We start from the raw sequence: 20,587 nt of genomic DNA, 5'->3' as shown, positions 1-20,587 counted from the left end.
TTTAAAAAAAAAGATAAAAAGTGGTGGTGGGGGGGGGGGGAGGCTACCAATCTACAAGTTCATCCCAGCTCATATCAAGCATAGTGATGTTTACTTACTACTCACTAGACCCAGAGCCCGACTAACCGAAAGTGAGGCCCGAGGCTTACAAATGTTTTGGAGGCCCCCCTCTCTATTCTATCACTTTAAATCAATGTAAAATAATGTTAAAATAATGTTTAACATTCATTTAAAAGATGATTTTTAATTTTTTTCATAAAAATACATGATTTTTTTAATGCCATGCATTTTTTTAACAAAATATGGGGCTCCTCACGGGCGTCGTTGGCACGGGGGACAGGGGACACACGTCCCCCTCAATATTTTGAACTCGTCAAAAGTCCCCCTCAATATTTGAGAATAATAAATGAGCATACAAAATATTCCGGTCTTACTCATTTCTGAAAAAAAAAAAAAAAAAAAATGATTTTGAACCAAAATAGAGCTGCTGATCTACCAAGCAAACTAACAGAAAATGAAAACATTTGTCCATCAAAAACTGCCTTATCTATAACATTTGAGGAACCATCTGAAAGTCAGTTGATTCCCACACTGTTCGCTGTCCGTTTACTTTCTTGCCTTTTTTGCCTTCTACTTTTTCTTATTTCCTGTATTTTACTCCTCACCTCCTACTAACAAAACTCATTAAAACGACGATCCACCATTCAAATTCCCCCACCATCTTTCTGACTACTCGGATGGGGGTGATAAATCTTTATTGGGGTTCGTTTCGTGTTTCCTTCCCTTGATCACATGGTCTTAGAAGAACATTTTTTTTCTTAGAATTGAGATCAAGGTCGAATTTGTCCCCTGCAAAAAGTATGTTATTTTCTATCCAAACACAGCTGCTTGAGCAGCAATTTACGGACAAAAAAAATTCTGTAATTCGAATTAACCATCATTTTCAATTTTTCCAAAACTTCAAGGCTCATTTTAATTCTTTTATGGTAAGTACTGCTCTCTCTCTTTTTTTCGTACAAAAAGGCATTACGAGTTACAGCTATTGGAGGTTCTCTCAAAAAATATTTGAAGACACCCTCATTAGAAAAATTTCTCTCAAACTTCTGTTCCCTTTAGGGTGTCCCTCGACTCTTTTAGCGCCATCTACACTAGAGTTTAAATTGGTATCAAATATTTTTTCTTTTCTTATGTTTTCTCTTAGCCTAAACATGAACCTTAAAACAGTTTTGAAATGTATTCGTTTACAGAGCTGTTTGAGTTTTTCACTCAAATGAATAATTTTAAAATGATTTTTTTCCCTTTCTTTTTCACTGGTAAAATAAGCCTCTGTCGAAAAAGCGAATATTATAAGAAAATTTTCTGTATTGCATTTTTATTTTTCATAGTTTTCATCAACTTGCTACTAGCTAAGTTAATAGAAGAACACTTCAGACGAAAATAATGATATTGCGCTATTGATAGTATAAATTTTTGACTACATGAAAATTAAAGTATTTTACTATTGATTTACAGTTCACAATATAAAATATTTTATCTATATTTTTCTAATACATTACATTACTTCTAAGATATATGACAATTGGAGAGAGGATTCTTGTTACTCTCCCCTCTCCACCATAGAAGAAATATCTTAATTTCATTCTTTGTTTATTTTTTGGCTTGCAAGAATATTGACCAAAAATGCACTAAAAATTAATAATCTAAGTTCTTAAAATTCAAAACCTTTCTTGTTTCTTGTAGCAAGAATTTTGAAAATTTCATTGTTATAAACATCAGTAAAATTTGCATTTAAATGAATACGTATATTACTGAAGGTAAGACGTTACTGATATAAATACTGAAAACTCTTAAGTGTGGTTGGAATTCCTAATTAATAGTAAATTTAAAATAGTTCACAATTCTTTTGGTTTTTTTTTTCTCTGTAGTAAAAATCGCACTACAAAGAAGGGATTGAATGAAGCATCCGGCCTGGTTGAATCATGAGGTGTGACTTGGCCGCTTCGGCCTGTAATAATTTATGTTGAGAACATTCATTTTTAGTTATAATTTTATAAATTATTGTCCTTTAAGTTATACACAACTGAACCATACAACAAAATCTTGTGGAAAATTATATTTAATTAAAAGGTTTGTGTGCTGAACCCTTGGAACCATAAACTGTGCAATATAATTGATAATATATTTTATTTAACTTGAAAGCTCCCAAGAAATAAATAAGTTACATTAAATTATGTAAAGGTAATAATTATATAAACAACTTTAGTTGCTTCAAAATGAATCAGTCAAAGATTGCATTCTTGAAATATTTCTAGCTTTGAAATTTCCAAAAATAAAAAAAATCGTACCAGTTTTTAAAATCTACCGGGACAGATGTGTCAGCAATTAGAACCCTTAAGGAATTTATTTTAAAATTATATTTTACTCTTTTGTTATTAGTATAAAATTTCAGTTTTATTTATTTAAATATATTGATGTAGCGATAAAAATTTACTCCATTCCCAGTCATTGATCAAGATTATTAATAATAATCTAGGATTATAAAATATTCAAGGAATTATAAAACGTAAATAAAATCTGAATTTTTAACTTTTAGTTTTTATAAAATTAAATATGAGGAGAATGCCCCTTCCTTGTGCATCTAATTTTGATCTAAAATCTAAATATTTTCTCTCAAGATCATAAAATTTATTTACAAAATGAACATTGATATAAGACTATAAAAGAAAAGTGAAAGATATAAAGTTTTGATTTAATTTGTTATTTTAAAGACAAGGCTTTTGGGTGTATTATAGGTCAATGTGTGAACCTATGTACATTGTTAATTATACTTTTAATTCTTTGAAAATTGAATAGTGCGGCTTATTTTGCCATTATCCTTCTAGAAATGAGTCAATTTGTTCTTCCATATCTTTCAAAAGATAAAAACCGATTTAAAAGAATACATTTTTCTATTCAGGTTATTTTTACGGTTTTATAAGTAAAAATAACCTCTGTTAAGTAAATGCGAAACGAAAAAAGAAAGCTAAAGAAAGAAATAAAAAATATTATAATATAATACTGCAAAATATATCAAAAATAATAAATCCGTTGGTATAAATTAACACTGAAGTTACTGATATTTTTATATCAATTATCTTGATATATTTATGATCAGTGATCAAATGGATATTCAATTTTGTGTTCGATGTTCAGTCGACTCTCGGAATTTCTTTGCATTTTACGGCAATGCCTGGTAGTTTGCCCTACAAAATACCAGGTGAGGGGAGGTCCGTAATCTAGTAAGACATTTTTTTAGAAATTTAAAACTACTGCTTGTGAAATAAGTCAAGCTATTCTCCCTTGAAAGTAAAAAATGAAAATATTATTTTATTGCTTTTTATCTAGTATTTTTTCTTGATACACTCAACTATTTTATCCAAAGGGGCAAAGATTGCACCTATATGTTTGTTTGCTTCGCTTTTAACGGAATAAGATTATCATTTATAGACTAACTTTTTATTTTCAATTATCTTATTGAAACGTTAAGAATTCGCTTATCTGAGACGATTTTTGACTGCATTTTTAGCCTTTTGAACGTCAACGTTCCCGAATGGGAACATCAATTTAAAAAAAAAAAAGAAAAAAAAATATAATAAGTTTTGCTTGTGAGTATTTTCAAAAAATCATTTTTATCAACAAAAGTGGATTTAATTTTTTTAAAAGAAAAACTCTCTCTTTCATTAATACTGTTCCTACAAAATTTGCAAAAAATCCGTTTTTATCGATTTTTATTGTTAAAACGTTTTTAGCTTAATGCTGATAAAATTTTACAGATAATATATATATAAATCATGTTGATGAACAAACACAACCGATAAAAATGAGCTATCCATAAACTCCCTTCTTTGAGATAGAAAAAGGGCTTCTTGTAACTCCGAAACACGTGCTTGCTGTTTCCTGAAAATTTGTGTCAATGAACTTTGTTTTGTCTTCTTTTACTTTTCAGCCCACAGGTATTTCTTTAATTCTTACTTATATTCATTCTTTCATTTTTTTTATTTTTGAGATGGAAGGCTTCCCGTTTCTTTTTACATCACTAGATTAAAATTCCCGTTTTCAAAAAATGGGGGGGGGGGGAGGGTATAACCCCTTGGTGATTGTTCTGCTGCATCAATCGTCCCCCTCAATAACGAAAAGCCAGCGACGCCCATGGGGCCCCTTAGGAAAATGGGGCCCCAGGCCCAGGCGTAGGTGGCCTGTGCATTAATCAGGGCCTGACTAGACCATCACCAGTAAGAGAGCCCCATATTTAACTAAATAGAATCTGGAAAATATCATTATTTCTTAAGTCAAATTTTATTCAAAAATTCCATAAAAATGATTGAATTGAGATCTCAAGTTGATATTTTGTACAAATAAAGATAAAATACACAAAATTTTTTGGGAATTTTTTTTTAAAAATTCATTATATGTTTTCTGAGAAATTTAAATTTTAATTTTTAAAAATGAAAATTTTTACAAAAATAGTCCTGCTGCATATCATATCAAACAGCAACTAATGTACTTTAAAATGCTCTTTACTAAATATTTCTATCTATATTTGATGCTGAGTTATTGTCCATTTTATGTTCAAGCATTCATGAAAAAAAGAGGGTTTTTCCAAAAATCAAAATCTCATAAATAAAAAAATAAAAGAGATAAAAATCTAAAAATTTGGACTTTTAATTACTTTGAAGGGTACAATCGATGAGCCAAATTTCAAAGAAGTTCAAAAATGTGATGAAAAAACTTTGGATCACTTGACATGGAATGACCCTGTAGTAGTATGAAATGTATGCTTTGAAGTCTTTAATAAAGTTTCTGCATTGTTTTTGCTAGAAGAAAATAACACAATGTAGATCAATTTCATATAAACAAGATACAATTTGCTCTGAAAAGTGAGAGAAAATCTCCATGGCCCAGGGGCGCAACCAGAAAATATTTTTAGGGGGGGGGGGCACAATTTTTTTTCACAACACTCTATCAGCGTTCTCTCTCTCTTTGCATCAATATATATTTATTATTATTATTAATAATATTATTTAGTAAAATTCCTTAAAATTGTATAAGTTTTGCAATTTATTCAAAAGCTGTTGCAAAAAACATTAATTGTTCTTATGCCAGAATTGAAATCACGCTAAGAATAAACTTTAAAGTACTTGAAACAACAGTATGGCGGTAAGATGTTCAAATTAATAAATGGAAATCAATACTTGTTATTACTTCGTTTACTATATTAATGAAATAAATCAAAATGCACACAAAGTTTTATCACCAAAAGTTCTAAACTATTAATATTGTTAAGATCATTCAAGGAAAGAAAAAAAAAGGAACACGTTAAAATGGCATGAAATCTCTTAAAAATACAACAAAATAATCAATAAAATCACTTACACTTGTTGAGTCCTAAATATCCACATTGCATATGTAGACTTATAAAATTGTCTTATTGTCTACAATACAAAGTTTAACCGTCATTGTTTCTTGGTTAATTCTTCAATAACTTCATCTGGTTGTACAACTATATCTTTGTTGATAAAGCTGTGCTAATCCATTTAAGCGTTCTTGCATCATTGTGCTTCTTAAATAGGACTTGAGACAGCGCAATGTTGAAAACGATCACTCCGCGGTAGCAGAAGAAATAAGCAATGTTATGAACGATTAGTTCCTAACTACAGAAAAAATAAATGCCGAAAAGGAGAGAGGGGGAAGTTTTAAATGGGACCTCTCGTCGTCCCTGCTTACTTTGGAACCACTTCGTTTTCTCAAAGGCGCGTTCGTCTTCGTTCCAATAAAAAAAATTAAAAAAGAGTATTTTTGAAAATTGTTCAAATTAGCATTCTGGGGGGGGGGGGCACAGGCCCTGTGGGCCCCCCTCTGGATGCGCCCTTGTCCATGCCCTTTGGGGGAAAACTCTGGTTTTGAGTGTTGTGAAAGTACTTTTTCTTTCTTCTGTACAAATGTAGTAAGTTTTTTCTTTTTTTTTGATTAATTCTTACTCTGTTAAAAAACATTTCTGTCATTTATTAAGAAAGCTAATATCGTCGCCTCAGAGCAATAGCAGGACATCTTAGTGTTATTTCTGGGATTAAATGTTTTATTGTTGCTCTGAGGTGACGACATTCTCAATTGAATTTTGATAATGTTTGGTTTCTTTTTTTCTTATACAGTTGACTCTCTGTTAAATGACTTGCAAGGGACCGCAAAAATCATCCTTAAGTAGAATGCATCCTTAAATAGAATGCTTTTTTAACTACAATGGAACATCTTGGACTGTGAAGAGCCGTCCTAAAATAGAGAAAATCGTTAAATAGAGCGTCGTTAAGCAGAGAGCCAACTGTACTTGTTTGTTTTCTTCCTGTTTGTTTTTGCTATGGGTTTAATTCTTATGTCTGAAAGATAAGCTTTTTGTTTTCTCTTTCTTGTAATGAATTGTTTTTAAAAACTTCCATCTCAAATGAATGTTTTTCATGTTTTTTTTTTTTTTTTTTTTTGTTCATTAATAAATTCTTATTTTTTTTAAAGCAACTTCATTGTGAAGCTATATAGTGCTTTCTGTGGAAAACATTTATAATGCACTTTGAGTAAAATTAAGTAAATTTATAACTTCCAGTTATGTGGAAGGCACCTTCCAGATTTGATTTTGGCTTGTCACTTGGTAATAATGCAGCTGAAACTCCATTTGTAATTCACGTAGAGTAAGAAATGAAACAGCTTTAAAAATCTTATTAAACAGGCTACAAAACTAAATCATAAGTACACTTTCAATAATCCTATCAAATAGGGCAATTTTGAGCCAGTCGGGCACCTTAAAGTTTCATAAATTATGGTCAGTATTGCCATGTCTAAAATTTACATTATTGGTGTTATAAATTGTAAAATCATTTTTAATTTCTTATATAATTTTTTTGCTTTTAGACGAACATTCCTTTTCTTCTCAATGTGTTAGAAAATCCAAAATTTCTCGGTGGGACAATTGATACAAATTTCATTGATGAAAATCCTCTCCTTTTTCATTTTGAAGCTACTCAAAATAGAGCACAGAAACTTCTTCGTTACATTGGGGATGTAATGGTAAATGGACCTGCAACACCTTTAGCTACAAAATTAAAACCTTCTGATTTAGAGCCCTTTGTTCCAGAAGTGCCTTCAGGTAAAATTACTGAATTTTTAAAAACAATTAATTTAATTGCTCTATTGAATATTTATAGTTGTCCTCTGTTTTCTGTATAGGTTTAATATTATTTGAACTATTTTTCAACACTACAATTCAAAACATTTTCAAATTTTTATGTATTTGTTATCAGATTGAGTAGCTTGATTTTGAATCCTTAAAACTTTGTAGTAGATAAAGATGGAAAAAAAATTTTTTTTGCTGATTTTTTTGTGGCAAGAGAAGCGTTTTTGGGAGTGCAATTAAGGATCTTATATGAATAAAAACTGAGCGTATGTATCTATGTATGTATGTCCAAGCTTCTTCTCCTGAACGACAGTTAACTTTCCATCAAACCAGTATCGATATTTATATTGCAACGCATTTCCGCCAAGGTAGGAAGTAATAATTTCATATTATAAAAAATGGCTTTTCTTGAGATCTAAAGAGGAATATTGCTAAGTGTTTTCGCCAAGACAGATTGTCATTTTATCGCCAAATCGATATATTTTGCTGAAAACAAATTCATTGGTCTGGTACAAACTGTTTTTTACCCTAAGAGGATTAATTTATTGTCTTGCATGCAATATAATTTTGGATTGAATCGCCACCGTTTTGGAAAATGTAAATCACCTTCAAAAAAAAAAAAGGTGCTAAGTTTGTCTTGCACCAGATTCATAGTTACAGATGGAAATTTCTTTAAAAGACCGGACCAGGCCTATTGTTTAAGCGTTTTAAAGGGAAGGTCTTCAGATTACGTTTATATTACACTTAAAAAAAAAACATACACGTATATATATATCAACACCATTTACTTCTAGGCCCTTACGTATTACTCAGCCAACCCTGAACTTCGACAGGAAGATTTCAAATACTCTTAGAAATGTTTGCAATTTTCGCCAAGTGTTTTGCCACTAATCATCAATGCCTCAAAAAATAATCATTGCGCTTAATTCGCAAAGTCTCAAATATCAAAATACATTCCCAAGATAAATTTGGCCATCCTCTGGCGATTGTTTGGTAATGTGGTCCTTTTGCGATAAATAATGGATTTCAATTTATTACCCTTACATTTTAACGCTGCTTTCAATTGCAAAAATAAAAAGGAAATTAAATTAAATGATTTTTTAGAACTTATTGACGGCAGTATTACGATAACATGGTCATGACGAGTGTTCAAAAATCTTGGCGCTACAGCCATTACAAAAGTTGCATTAAAATGTAAAAATTCCGCCAAATTAATTTTGGTAAAAAAATCATTAACTACTATAAGGTATTGAAGATAAAAATAATCCACCACATTAGTAAAACAACACCCTCAAATTACATTTAAGCTACTATTAATATTTAAATTAATCCGCCAAATCCATTTTTTTATCTCCAGTCTCGCCAGATGACTACAATAGCGCATTGGCAAATTATTTTTTGTGAAGCGTTTAGTTTTAATTTTTCTTTTTTGTATGTCTGTTTTTAAGGATGGAATTGGAATTAGGATGGATTTGTGGAATTAATTTCCATATTTTAATGGCAACAATGGAGAATATTGTTCTTTTGTTTAAATTTGTTTTTTATGCTATCTTACCTTTTACTGATAAAGACTTTTGAAGTTAATCATGACGGAGATTTTCAGAGGGAGGTCGATGTTATTTGAAAAAGCTGTTATCACCATTCTAATAAAAACTTTTTGAATGTTCCTCTTTCCGAAACGTGAAGTTTTTTGTACTTTGTCCTCATTGAAATAGGAATTTAAAAAAAAAAAAAAAAAAACTGTTGTGCTCACTCTGATTTGAATGGTATATTTTTACTCTGAACTTTTTGGTATTTCAAACAGGACCGTTGACGTTGTTTAGAAACAGTTGATTTCCTTATGATGGGGATTTTAGATTTGATGTTCTCACTCTAAAGGGACATTATTAGAAAATCAGTATTTGTAGTGACTGTTGACCCTACTTTGGGACAATTTCCATTTTAAGCGTAATTCTCCTTATTTATTCAGGGGGGACATGCGTCACCTGAGCTCCGTTTCTTTCTCCGGCAAGAAGCATATGCAATAATTTAGATAGCCGGCGTAGCGCTGGACACCATTTGACGGGGATCGGGATTATAAGGGAAATGTTTGACTTTATTTAAGAATAGTTGACCTCACTCAAATTTGAATTTTTAAGAATCACCTTTACTAACTTATTTACTACTTACGTTTTCCTGATTTATATTGTGTAATTTTTTGGGTGTCTTCCCAGTTTCGACGACATTTCATTTACCCCTCCCCCCCTGATTTTCAGTTTTAATCATGCCTTTTGATATATTGAAGGGGGGGAAGAGGAAATTTGAAATGTCATCGAAACTGGGGACAAACTCATTTTTAGTAATTATTTGAACCCTGCCTGTGTTGACCATTAACCTGAATCGATTGAAAAAATCTACATCAACGTGAGTGAAGCCGCGGGTAAAAGCTAGTATCTATTTAAATCATGAGGTTGCTGAATCAAATTCCACTTGCACCTTTGGCCTCACCGACTAATTAACATGATTCTTACATTTTGTTTCCAAGACATAATCTTGTATAGCAAAAAATGAAGATTGCTAACTATCATTTTTACTTACTTCTTTTTTTAATTTTATGTGTTTTTATTTTACTTTATTTTTCTTTATTTTTACTTTTTGAATTGAAAAAAATAACAATAATGAAAACAAAAGGCAAAAAGGGGGGTATTATGTATAACTTTACAAATCTCTACTGTGTACAAATATTTTCCTTTGTTCACTACCATACTTATGTTTTGGCAAAGTTGTTCTGAAAAGGGAAAAAAAATCGATTAAGGTGAAAGTACTCAGAACTGTTGAAATAGAAGTATTTTTCAATAATTCATTCTGAACTATTTTTTCCCCATTTAGGTTTCAAGCCATCTAAAGGTTTCAGAGATATCCTATTAAGAGAAGGTCCTGAAGCATTTAGTAAAGCAATTAGAAATCACAAAGGTTTACTTTTAATGGATACTACATTCCGAGATGCTCATCAGTCTTTATTAGCCACTCGGGTCAGATCTTTCGACTTATTGAAAATCTCACCTTATGTTGCTCATAATTTTAATAATTTCTTCAGCATAGAAAACTGGGGAGGTATGTTTGAAATAATTATTTTAGAGGTTAAGAATGTTTTTTAATTGAATTTTGTTTTTGGTTTCTTTTAAATGATTTGTAATTCTTTCAATCTTTTGTAATTTAAAAAATGAATTATATATATATATATATATATTTTTCAAGATAGTTAACTTAAACATTTTAATATTATGCATAAGAAAGTAGTATTATCCAGTATTTTAACTTGATAAAATCACATTACATCAATTTTATGTGCTTTAAACTCAGAAAAAGTATTCTAGTAGAGAGAGTAAATCCCTTTTGAAACTCAAGAAATGCTCCACAAAGATCGGGCGCTTCTTTCATTGACATTTGACAGGTCTTCTCAATCCCTCTAGTGTGGTAACTTACTGTTGATTATTGGTTTAATTATGTCAACTTTGAGTTAACAAAATATTTCTCGTCAGATAGCAAGATATAACACTTTAACTTGATTGAAACTTGGCAACAAAATGAAATAACAAGTGACAATCAAGTAGAGGTCTGTTTCAACTAAAAAAGTTGGGAACCGCTGGTTTGGGACAAATTTTGCCCAAAATGCATTTCTAACTTATATTTCCCATTCAATGTATATGAGCTAACTTAAACTTCCATTCTACCACGTAAATAATGAGTTTCTGAAAGTTATATAAGGGCAATTCCATGAAAATGTCAACCTGAGCATCAAAATTTCAATATTAAAAAAACTATAAGTGTTGTATATCATTTAAAAGCTTGAAATATATATTTTTAAAGTGTACCAAACTAAATTTTAATTTGTAATTTTTTTCGTATTGAAAGTAAGCCGTAACAGATGTCTATATCTTTTCCGGATTTTTTAAAGAAAATTTGACATGTTGTAATCAAATTTTTTTCTAAAACAAATTCTAACTAAAAGGAAAGAAGGTTAGTGTATTTTGTTGTACTCATAATACAGTTTTATACTTGAAGCTTATATCAATAAATATCTGTATAGTGTTTCGATTAGTTTATAAATGTCAGTCAGTTGCCATAAAAAATCCACTTTTTCCCCTCAGCATGAAAATTATTGGTGGAAATTTTCAAAAATTGAAATATTTTCTGCCTACATCAGAAGTATTTAAATGCTGAATAAGTAGAATTGGAAGTTTACATCCGGAACACCAAAAATTTCTTGGTTTCTGACTGACATCCTGTTTAACTTTAAAATGGCTGAAATGTATCCTTATATATTATTTCTGTGAGATTCAGATGAGGATATAATACGACTGAACAAATTGTTCGACTTACGCAACATATAAAGGATGGTTTTCAGAGGAAACAAAGTACTCTTGCCGTGTTCGTCGATTTTAAATTGGCGTTCGACCGTATTTGGAGGAAAAGGCTACTTAAGAAGCTGCTTCATATGAAAGTGCATGGAAATCTTTTTAAATAGATTAGGGACTTTCTTTCACAGAGACTCTTAATTGTGAAATACGGTAACTCTCATTCAGGTTTTGGTCAAACGAGGCAGGGCTTCCCTCAGGGCTCAGTTTTGAGTCCTGTCCTTTTTAACATCATGGTAAATGACCTTTTGAGTTTTGTTAAAAATAGTGTTCCAGAGACTGAGTCGCTGTTGTATGCTGATGATCTTGTTATCTGGTCCACTGGCTCTGACATCTCTATGTTGGAGAAAACACTAAATTTGGCTTTAGAGGCTCTGACAACCTGGACCCTGGACAATGAGTTCAAAGTAAACCCGGAAAAGACAAATTTCAAACTCTTTACACTTAGTACCTAAACATTTACTGTTGACCTGGTGTACAAAAACAGTGCATTAACTCGGACTGATTGTGCTACCTACCTAGGCATAACTCTTGATACCAGACTAACTTGGAATAAGTACATTGAACAAGTGACTGACAGAATGGTGGACCCCCTTTGCCTATTGAAACGTCTTGCTGGAATAAAGGGGATTCTTCTCAAAGCGTTCTTACATCCACCTTTACAACTTACATTAAGCCTGTATTGGATTATGGCTCAGAGGTCCTTATTACTGCCTCTGACAGCACACTTTCAAAACTCAACCTCGTTCAAAATAAAGCACTAAGACTCATCACGGTGCTGCAGTGTCCACCCCTATTCCTGCTATGCAGCTACAGACAAAAATTTTTAATTTAACTGACAGACCTAATTGACGTTAGAACATACAGAGGTGCAAATATAGACTCTGATCACTATTTAATTATTTCCAGTATTAGAGCAAGGCTTTCCAATGCCAAGAAAGAACGGATTGAGCCCCTAAAAACGTTTGATTGTGAGAAACTTAAGAACACTGAAGTAAAAAAGGAATATGCTGAATGTTTAGAAAAGCATCTAACGGAAATCAGTGATAGCGACTCCATAGATGAATACTGGAGAAAAATAAAAGAAAGTGTTTGTCATACAGCTAAAGCTGTAGATGGAATCATTGAACGCAAGAAGGATAAAGACTGGTATGACGATGAATGTGCTGAACTCACAAATAAGAAGAATCAAGCATATAAAATAATGTTGCAGAGAAATACCAGACATAACTCAGATGAATATAAAAGAGCTAGGAAAGAGGAAAAAAGGCTTCACAAGTTGAAGAAAAGAACTTTTGAAGAGGAGAACCTCAAAGACATTGATAATCTCAAAACCATCAATGAATGCAGAGCATTCTATAGAAAGGTTAATCGTAGTCGTTCTGACTTTAAACCAAGTTCTGCTCTGTGTCGAGACAAGCAGGGTGAAATCCTGGCTAACAAACAGGATATACTTTGTAGATGGATGGAACATTTTGGTGACCTTTTAAACTCGGAGGAACCAGTGGAAGACCATCGGCGCGACTCTCTAGATTTAAATGATAACGAAGTCATCCCCCTCCCAGATAGAGATGAAATTCAATTTGCTTTAAATAAACTAAAAAATAATAAATCACCAGGACATGATCTTATTTCTGCAGAGTTGCTAAAAAATGGATGTCCTCAGCTATATGAGCACCTGCATAAACTAATAATTGATATTTGGAGCTCTGAATATATACCATCAGACTGGAACATTAGTATTTTGTGCCCTATTCACAAGAAAGGAGACCCAATGGTCTGCTCCAACTATAGAGGCATCAGCCTGCTAACCACATGCTATAAAATCCTATCCAATATTCTGTTTGTGAGACTAAAACCATTTGTGGATTCAGAAATTGGTAGTTATCAATGTGGGTTTAGAAGTGGAAAATCTACAGTAGACCAAATTTTCTGTCTACGTCAAATTATTGAAAAATCAATTGAGTTTAATATTGACACTCATCACTTGTTTATTGACTTTAAGTCTGCATTTGACAGTGTGGATAGAAAACATTTAATGGATGCAATGTATGAATTCAAGATCCCAAGCAAATTAATTAGACTTGTAATGTGCACTATGAACAACACTAAATGCAAGGTAAAATTCAAGGGTGTCCTCTCTGAGGATTTAAATGTTAATAATGGTGTTCGACAAGGCGACTCATTGTCTTGCCTTCTTTTTAATATTGCTTTGGAAAAAGCTATTCGTGACTCAAATATCAACACTAGGGGCACCATCTTTTACAAATCAGTTCAGATCTTAGCCTATGCTGATGATATTGATATAGTTGCTAGGACTGTACCAGCCTTGAAAGAGGCTTTTTCATCTTTGGAGATAGCTGCTGGTCGAATGGACTAAAAATAAACGACTCCAAGACCAAGTATATGCCTGTACAAAAAATTCCGCCAAATGACAGGAACACATGTTTAGAAATTGGTACTCATTCATTTGAAATCGTTAGCAGTTTTACGTACCTTGGGTCCTGTGTTAACAACAAAAATGACACAATCTCAGAAATACAGAACCGAATAACGTTGGCAAACAAGGCCTTTTTTGGACTACGCCCCATCTTCAGATCGTCTTTGATTTCAAGAAAAACAAAGATCTTGGTTTATAAGACTCTTATTAGGCCAGTTCTAAGTTATGCTTCTGAAACATGGCCTTTGACTAAAACCGGAGAGCACAAGATATCAATTTTTGAGAGAAAGGTTTTAAGAAGCATTTTTGGAGGCATCAATGAGAACGGTGTCTGGAGACGACGATTCAATTTTGAAATTTACAGATTGTTTAGAGAACCTGACATAATAAAAAGCATAAAAATTAGGAGAATGAACTGGGCGGCCCATGTCTCTCGAATGAACGAAGAAAACCCAGTAAAAAAAGTTTTTGCTGCAAAACCTGTGACAATTCGAGGAAGGGGACGACCAAAAATGAGATGGTTGGATTCTGTTGAATCTGACTTCGATATTCTCAAAGTTAAAAATTGGAAAACCCAGGCAAAAAGTAGGACGTCTTGGAAGATTCTCCAAAGGAAGGCCTTGGCCCACCCTGGGCTGTCGAGCCAACTATGATGATGATGATGACAGACGAATTAAGGCTTCCCTTATTCTCGCTGAAAGATTATTGAGAAAAGAGTATTTCTGGCCTGATTACATTCTTCCGCATACTAGACTAAAATCTCAACATTCTTTTCTTTTTGAGTGCCAAAGACTTGCAGAGGCCTTTGAGGTCTCCAACTCCAGACTTGGCATCTATAGACCATCTCCTTATACTGGCCTTCTGAGATATGCTGCAGCTAGGTTTGATCTGGTACAGCCTGTCAAGAAATCAGATTCTCATCAGACTGAGATGTACTCCATTGCTTTGGCCACAATACACGAGAGGTACCCTGATCAGGATTGGTTTAGGGTTTATACTGACGGATCGGCCACTCCTTCAGCTGGTAGAGCAGGTGCCGGTGCCTACTCCAAACATTTTAGTCTTCAAGAGCCTCTCGACACTTGGACGGATAACTTCGATGGAGAAATGAACGCAATTTTTATGGCCATCAGATCTATTGGAGAACCAGCTGAACAAAACATTGTTCTCTTTGTTGATTCTCAGGCTGCGATCCAGACCATTACTGATTACAATCTATATCCTTCAGAACTTGAGCTTGAGTCTAAAAAATCCATTGACTCTCTTTTGCGTTCCGGAAGAGAGGTTGTCTTTCAGTGGATCCCAGGCCATTGTGGCATCTATGGAAATGAACAAGCGGACATCTTGGCTAAAGAGGCTGCGTCCTTGCATCCACCTTCTCGCCCGGTTCCACTTAGAAACGCTAAGCAACTTCTCGCAAGCAAAATCCAACATGCTACAGTCTCTGCCCTGAGGAACAAAGCTGACGGAAAGCCCTGGCCTTGCCTTCTGGATGATGAACAGGGTACATGCCTTTCTCTCCTTCCCAGAGCCCTGAGAGTTGCCTCTTTCCGAACCATTACTGGACATGACTATCTACAGGCCCATTTACATAAAATCAATCTGGCAGATTCACCTCTCTGTGTGCTCTGTGAGGGGACTTCTCCAATGACAAGGGAGCATCTTTATAGTTGCTCCTCTTTTCATGATATTCATAATTGTGATGACTTCCAGGCCCTAACACCCTTTGAGGCCACTTCATTGTTATACTGGACAGCAAGACGCCTTATGTTTGAAAGAACGATGGTGGGCGTAATTTTAAAAAAAAATATTATTTCTGTAGCCTGTTTTTTGTTCCTACGCGAGACCTTCCTCAATTCTTGATTGATTTCTTTGATATCTCATTTTAAAGCTTATGGTGCAGGTTTATGACAAAAAATAGACCCATGGTCTAAAAATTGCTTTTCTATCAAAAAAAAAAAAAAAAACTTTTAAAGCACCAAACTAAGGTTTTCGGTTAAATTATTAAGTTTAACTAGCGCTGTGACCGACAGAGTTGAATAGCTCGATCGGCAGAGCGTTTGAATGGTAAGAAGAAGAACGACTGTTTGGCCACAGCCTAGACGATCTGCATCATAAAATTAGACAAATATCATTCATTACATGAATACATAAAAACAATAAATAACAGAAGTGAGGCCATAAAATAAATTAGATAGATACGCTCCTTGCTGTTACGAAAACTTTATACACATGTAGCAATATCGATTCTTAATTGTAGATTTTTTTTTTTTTGTTTTTAAAGCTTTTGGCACTGGTCAGAAAGCTAAAGCATAATGTAAACAAAAATATAAGTATCAGGTTTAAGATTTCAGACTACAATGGAATTGTTTTTTGTTCAAAAAAAAAAAAAATAAATCATATACTGAAATGTAGATTCTTCTAATGATAGTTTTTGACCCTTTGTACAATTAAAAAAATTTCTACCACAAATTGAAATTACGCTTTTCATTAAGTTAAACTATGAATATTTATTAGAATACGAAGTAAAACATTAAAATTACTAACAACTTAATGGGTAAAACAAGGGCGCCCATATAGGAAGGCAAGAGGGGGCTCCAGCCACCCCTTTGAAGTTAGAACTTCTTTGCTTTTAGTACTTTTTTCTTTGCAAAAATGTAAAAGCTTCTCCAGCAATTAATGAATAAGCTATTAAAAATGTCAAATTTTAATAACTCTAATGTGTACTGCAATAGGTTTCTATGGGGGAAATATCCTGCTAAACCATGGGGAAAATATCTGAGCCCCCCCCCCTTAAAATTTTGCATATGGGCGCCCTTGGGGTAAAATATTTTTTTCTTCTTTCGGCAAAAAACAAATAGTCACATTTTTACTACATTCAAAAAGCTATGCTTAAAAAACAAACTTAGTTCAAATGATTTTGTATTTTAACCATTCTGTTAAATGATGACCACGTGCTGCAATCTAAGCCATAAGGGTTCAAGCAGCCAGCGATAACAAATTGTATATATTTTAAAAAATAAAAACACTTCTCTTCAATATCTTATTTTATATATTATTTCTGTGGATTATTTTTCTATTGGTATGCGAAATCTTTCTTACTTCTTGAAGAAATTCGTCCCTCATTTTAAAGCTTATCGGCCTAATGATGAAAATTAGACTTGCTATCTAGAAATCAATTTTTCGGAAACGCCAGTTGCTGTTGTAAAACCTTGATGCAGCCTGTAGTTCTTATGCAGATTTTTTAAAGCAACATTTTAATACAATTTTCTAATTTTTGCGTCACTTTCGGCGGAAAAAAATTACAATTAACCTGTTTTCTTTTTTTTTCTGTTTTAATAAAGCTTAAAAGCACTGGACGTAGTTGTTAAGTTAAATTGATAAGTTTTTTGGTAGAGCGTTCAGCTATAAACTAGCTGAACTTCGGTCCTGCCCGGGCTGTCCAACATTATAGCTAATTTAGATTAATATTACGCATTACATGTACTCATAACATACAACAGATAGCACATGTAAGACAATAAAATAAATACGACATAAATGCTACTTGGCATTTCGACTCCTTTATGCTGGATACAGTTATTATTCAGATAAGTTAACTATTAATCGAAGGGTGTTCTTACTTTTTTTAAAGCTTTGACACTGTTCAGACCACTAAGCATAATGTAAGCATAAAAAAAGTATTAGATTTAAAAATTCAGTTCTCAAGGGAATCTTTTTTGTGCAAAAAAACTTTTTCATTGTATGCTGAAATGTATATTTTTCTCATAGCAGTGTTCGACCTTTTGTATAAAGGAAAAAATACTATGCCAAATTGAAATTACGAGTTTAACCCAGTAAACCTTTAACTATTTATTCCAATACAATGTAAAACATTAAAATTATTACCAACTTCATTAATAAGAAATCATTTTCTACTCGTCTGCTTCCGGGGGGGGATGCATTTTGTCTACTTTTGAAAAATTACATTTAAAAAATGGAATCGGTTCAACTGGTTTTGGTTTTGAATTTTAAATCTTCGATTAAAAGAAAGACATGTGCTGGCATTCACGCCCTAACGGTTAAAGCAGCCTACTTTGCGAAATTGTACCAATTTTCAAAAATAAAAACACTTATTTTCAATCTGATTTATTATTTCTCTAGAATGTTTGTTTGAATTGCTACGCGAGATCTTCCTCATTCCTTAATCAAATTCCATGTTTTACGAATAATTTTAAAGATATCGTGCTGGCTAATAACAAAACTTAGACACATGGTCTTTTTTTTTTTTTGGCAAAAAGCTTTTTTGCTGTTTTTTATTACACATTGCTTCAATGAATAGCATTCCAAAACTAAGGCACAACTTCTTGGTTTGTTGGAGTGTCATTCTGTTAATCAGAATGGCGCCAGTTCAAATCTATGCTAATAAATATCTTATTAATGTTTCTTTTTTTTTCCGTCAGATGCTCACATAAGCAGGATTGTATTTGCCAACACCCGTTTTTTCACATGCACAATTACTGCATTTTCACGAGTCACTCATTCACAATTTTAAGGATATTTTTGCATTGAAAATACTTACAACCAAAAGGTGAGCAATAACCACATTATCACAACGTTGGATTTAACAAAGTTTTGTTGCTGATGTCTTCAAATTACATGCCTTCTTTTTTGAGTTTACTTTTTTCCATTTACTTTAATTCGTTAACCTTTTTTCGATTCTTTTTCATAATGTTCTTTGTTTGAAATTTTTAAAGAGCTAAATTCCATATGAAAATGTTCAAAGCACGGTGCGGAGTTCTGCACGGGTCAACTAGTTTAATGTAATATTCCTGGAAACAGAACTATTTTATTTTCAGCCCTTTAAGTGATATCAAACAACCCAATTCTCTTAATTTTTAAGAATATTATATTTTATTGATATTATTCATTCTTACGTACTTTAGTAATGCTTGAGAATAATTTTCAAAAATAATTGCCTAATATTCAAAAAATACATCAATTCAAAACAAAAGAGGAAACCATTTTACAGTCAGTACAGCCAAATGACAAATTTACAATATCACAACTTTTGCAAGGTGGAATAAAATTCAGAAATATAGGAAGTGACTGCTAGTAAAGAACATTTCTATGGAGTTTTTTGTAATCATCAATATTTTGTACCAAGAGTGACAGGTGGTAATAGGGGAAAGGCTAAAGTGAAATTCTTGATAAAAGGACTTGTTCAATCATATGAGTAGTGGCCAAGATGATGTAGAGGAAATAGAAATAGCTTACTTTTTACAGTTCAATAATTTTACAAGGATGTGATCTATTTTTAAATATTAAAGAAAAAGAAAAGATTTTCAAATCCTCTAGCAATTAAAAAAATATACGGAGAAAAGAAGTTATCATTAGAAAAATAAAATGTTATTTTAATGGCTTTCATTTTGCGTAGAGTTTTATTTACAAATTTTAAGGCTGTTAGACATTCGGTCAAACACATTTATAGATGCTACAAAAAAATACTATTGAAGCAAGTGTTGCAGAGTTGCAATTGCGTAAAGTTTTTGTCATTTCATATACTACAGCTATGGTACACTGAGGGGCCCAGTGGACAGTTCTGTTCGCACTAAAAAAAATAAATAAAAGTTGTCCACAAAAAAAAAAAAAAAAGTTGTCTGTGCAGAGAAAAAAAAGAAAAAAAAAGCTGTTTGCAACTGTACTGTTAGACATTTATTTGCATGAACTGCTGATGCGGATGATCGCACACATGATCATTCTCCATTCTCCCGCCTGCGGCATAAACCAAAACAAAACTCTTTTTGAAATTGTGCAAATCTGAAATCAGAATAACGCATATTTCTCTGTACAAAAAAAAAAGTCAGCACATTTCTGTGATGCAAGCGATAAATAACTAATAACATAGTGAATAATTTTGCTTGTTTGTTTCATTAAATCGTTATCAGTAGTGTTGTTATAAAGTTCTCTGAAAATGCACTAAATGAAAATGTGTAAAGACTTTCTTCCCACTAATGACTTTGAAAAAAAAAGCATTTATCAGCAAATTGAAATGTGATCGCTTCAAATAGGGTTACCAGCTTTAAAATTATCGCCATTTAGTGTCTGGTGTTAAACCTTTACTCATCCCTTTTTTTTCTTTTCACGACTCCGAATTTTCGGTGAATATGTCTGTGATAGTAATAATATTCATCATGCAGACCTATTAAATGGTAATTCTAAAATTATTTTACTTTAATAAACTTTTTATTTACCGTTTTTATACTTTTAACGCTTTCATTTTGAAAAATGCAATCTGATTGCATCCGATATGAGAATCAAACTTTTACTCTTTTTTTTTTCAAGCTAACTTCGCTTTATGTAGAGGCAAATAAATGTAAAGTCTATTAAAACCAACATTTCAAGTTTTTAAAAGGAAATTCTGTTTTTGTTTATGAGTCAAAAATTTAAATGCTGAATAGATGGTTTAATTTTAGTTTTGCCGCAACTGTGTCGACAGATATTAATGTTTCAAGGCCATATCCAGAAATTTTTTTCGGGAGGGGCCCGGATTAGCACATCGCCCTAACACAC

At 32.5% G+C, this 20,587-nt stretch overlaps 1 protein-coding gene across 1 annotated transcript in view; it reads left to right on the top strand.

Annotated features, from left to right (window-relative positions):
* Positions 1 to 20,587, top strand: part of LOC129224602 (pyruvate carboxylase, mitochondrial-like) — a 119,415-nt gene that overhangs the window by 43,535 nt on the left and 55,293 nt on the right. The window contains 2 exon segments of the mRNA XM_054859087.1: positions 6,937 to 7,171; positions 10,067 to 10,291. Of these exon segments, the coding sequence (XP_054715062.1) occupies positions 6,937 to 7,171; positions 10,067 to 10,291 (460 nt within the window).

This window comes from Uloborus diversus, chromosome 6 (assembly GCF_026930045.1).
Source record: "Uloborus diversus isolate 005 chromosome 6, Udiv.v.3.1, whole genome shotgun sequence".
NCBI lineage: Eukaryota > Metazoa > Arthropoda > Arachnida > Araneae > Uloboridae > Uloborus > Uloborus diversus.
The sequence above is the reverse complement of the archived record's forward strand: the minus strand, read 5'-3'. Positions and strand labels throughout refer to the sequence as shown.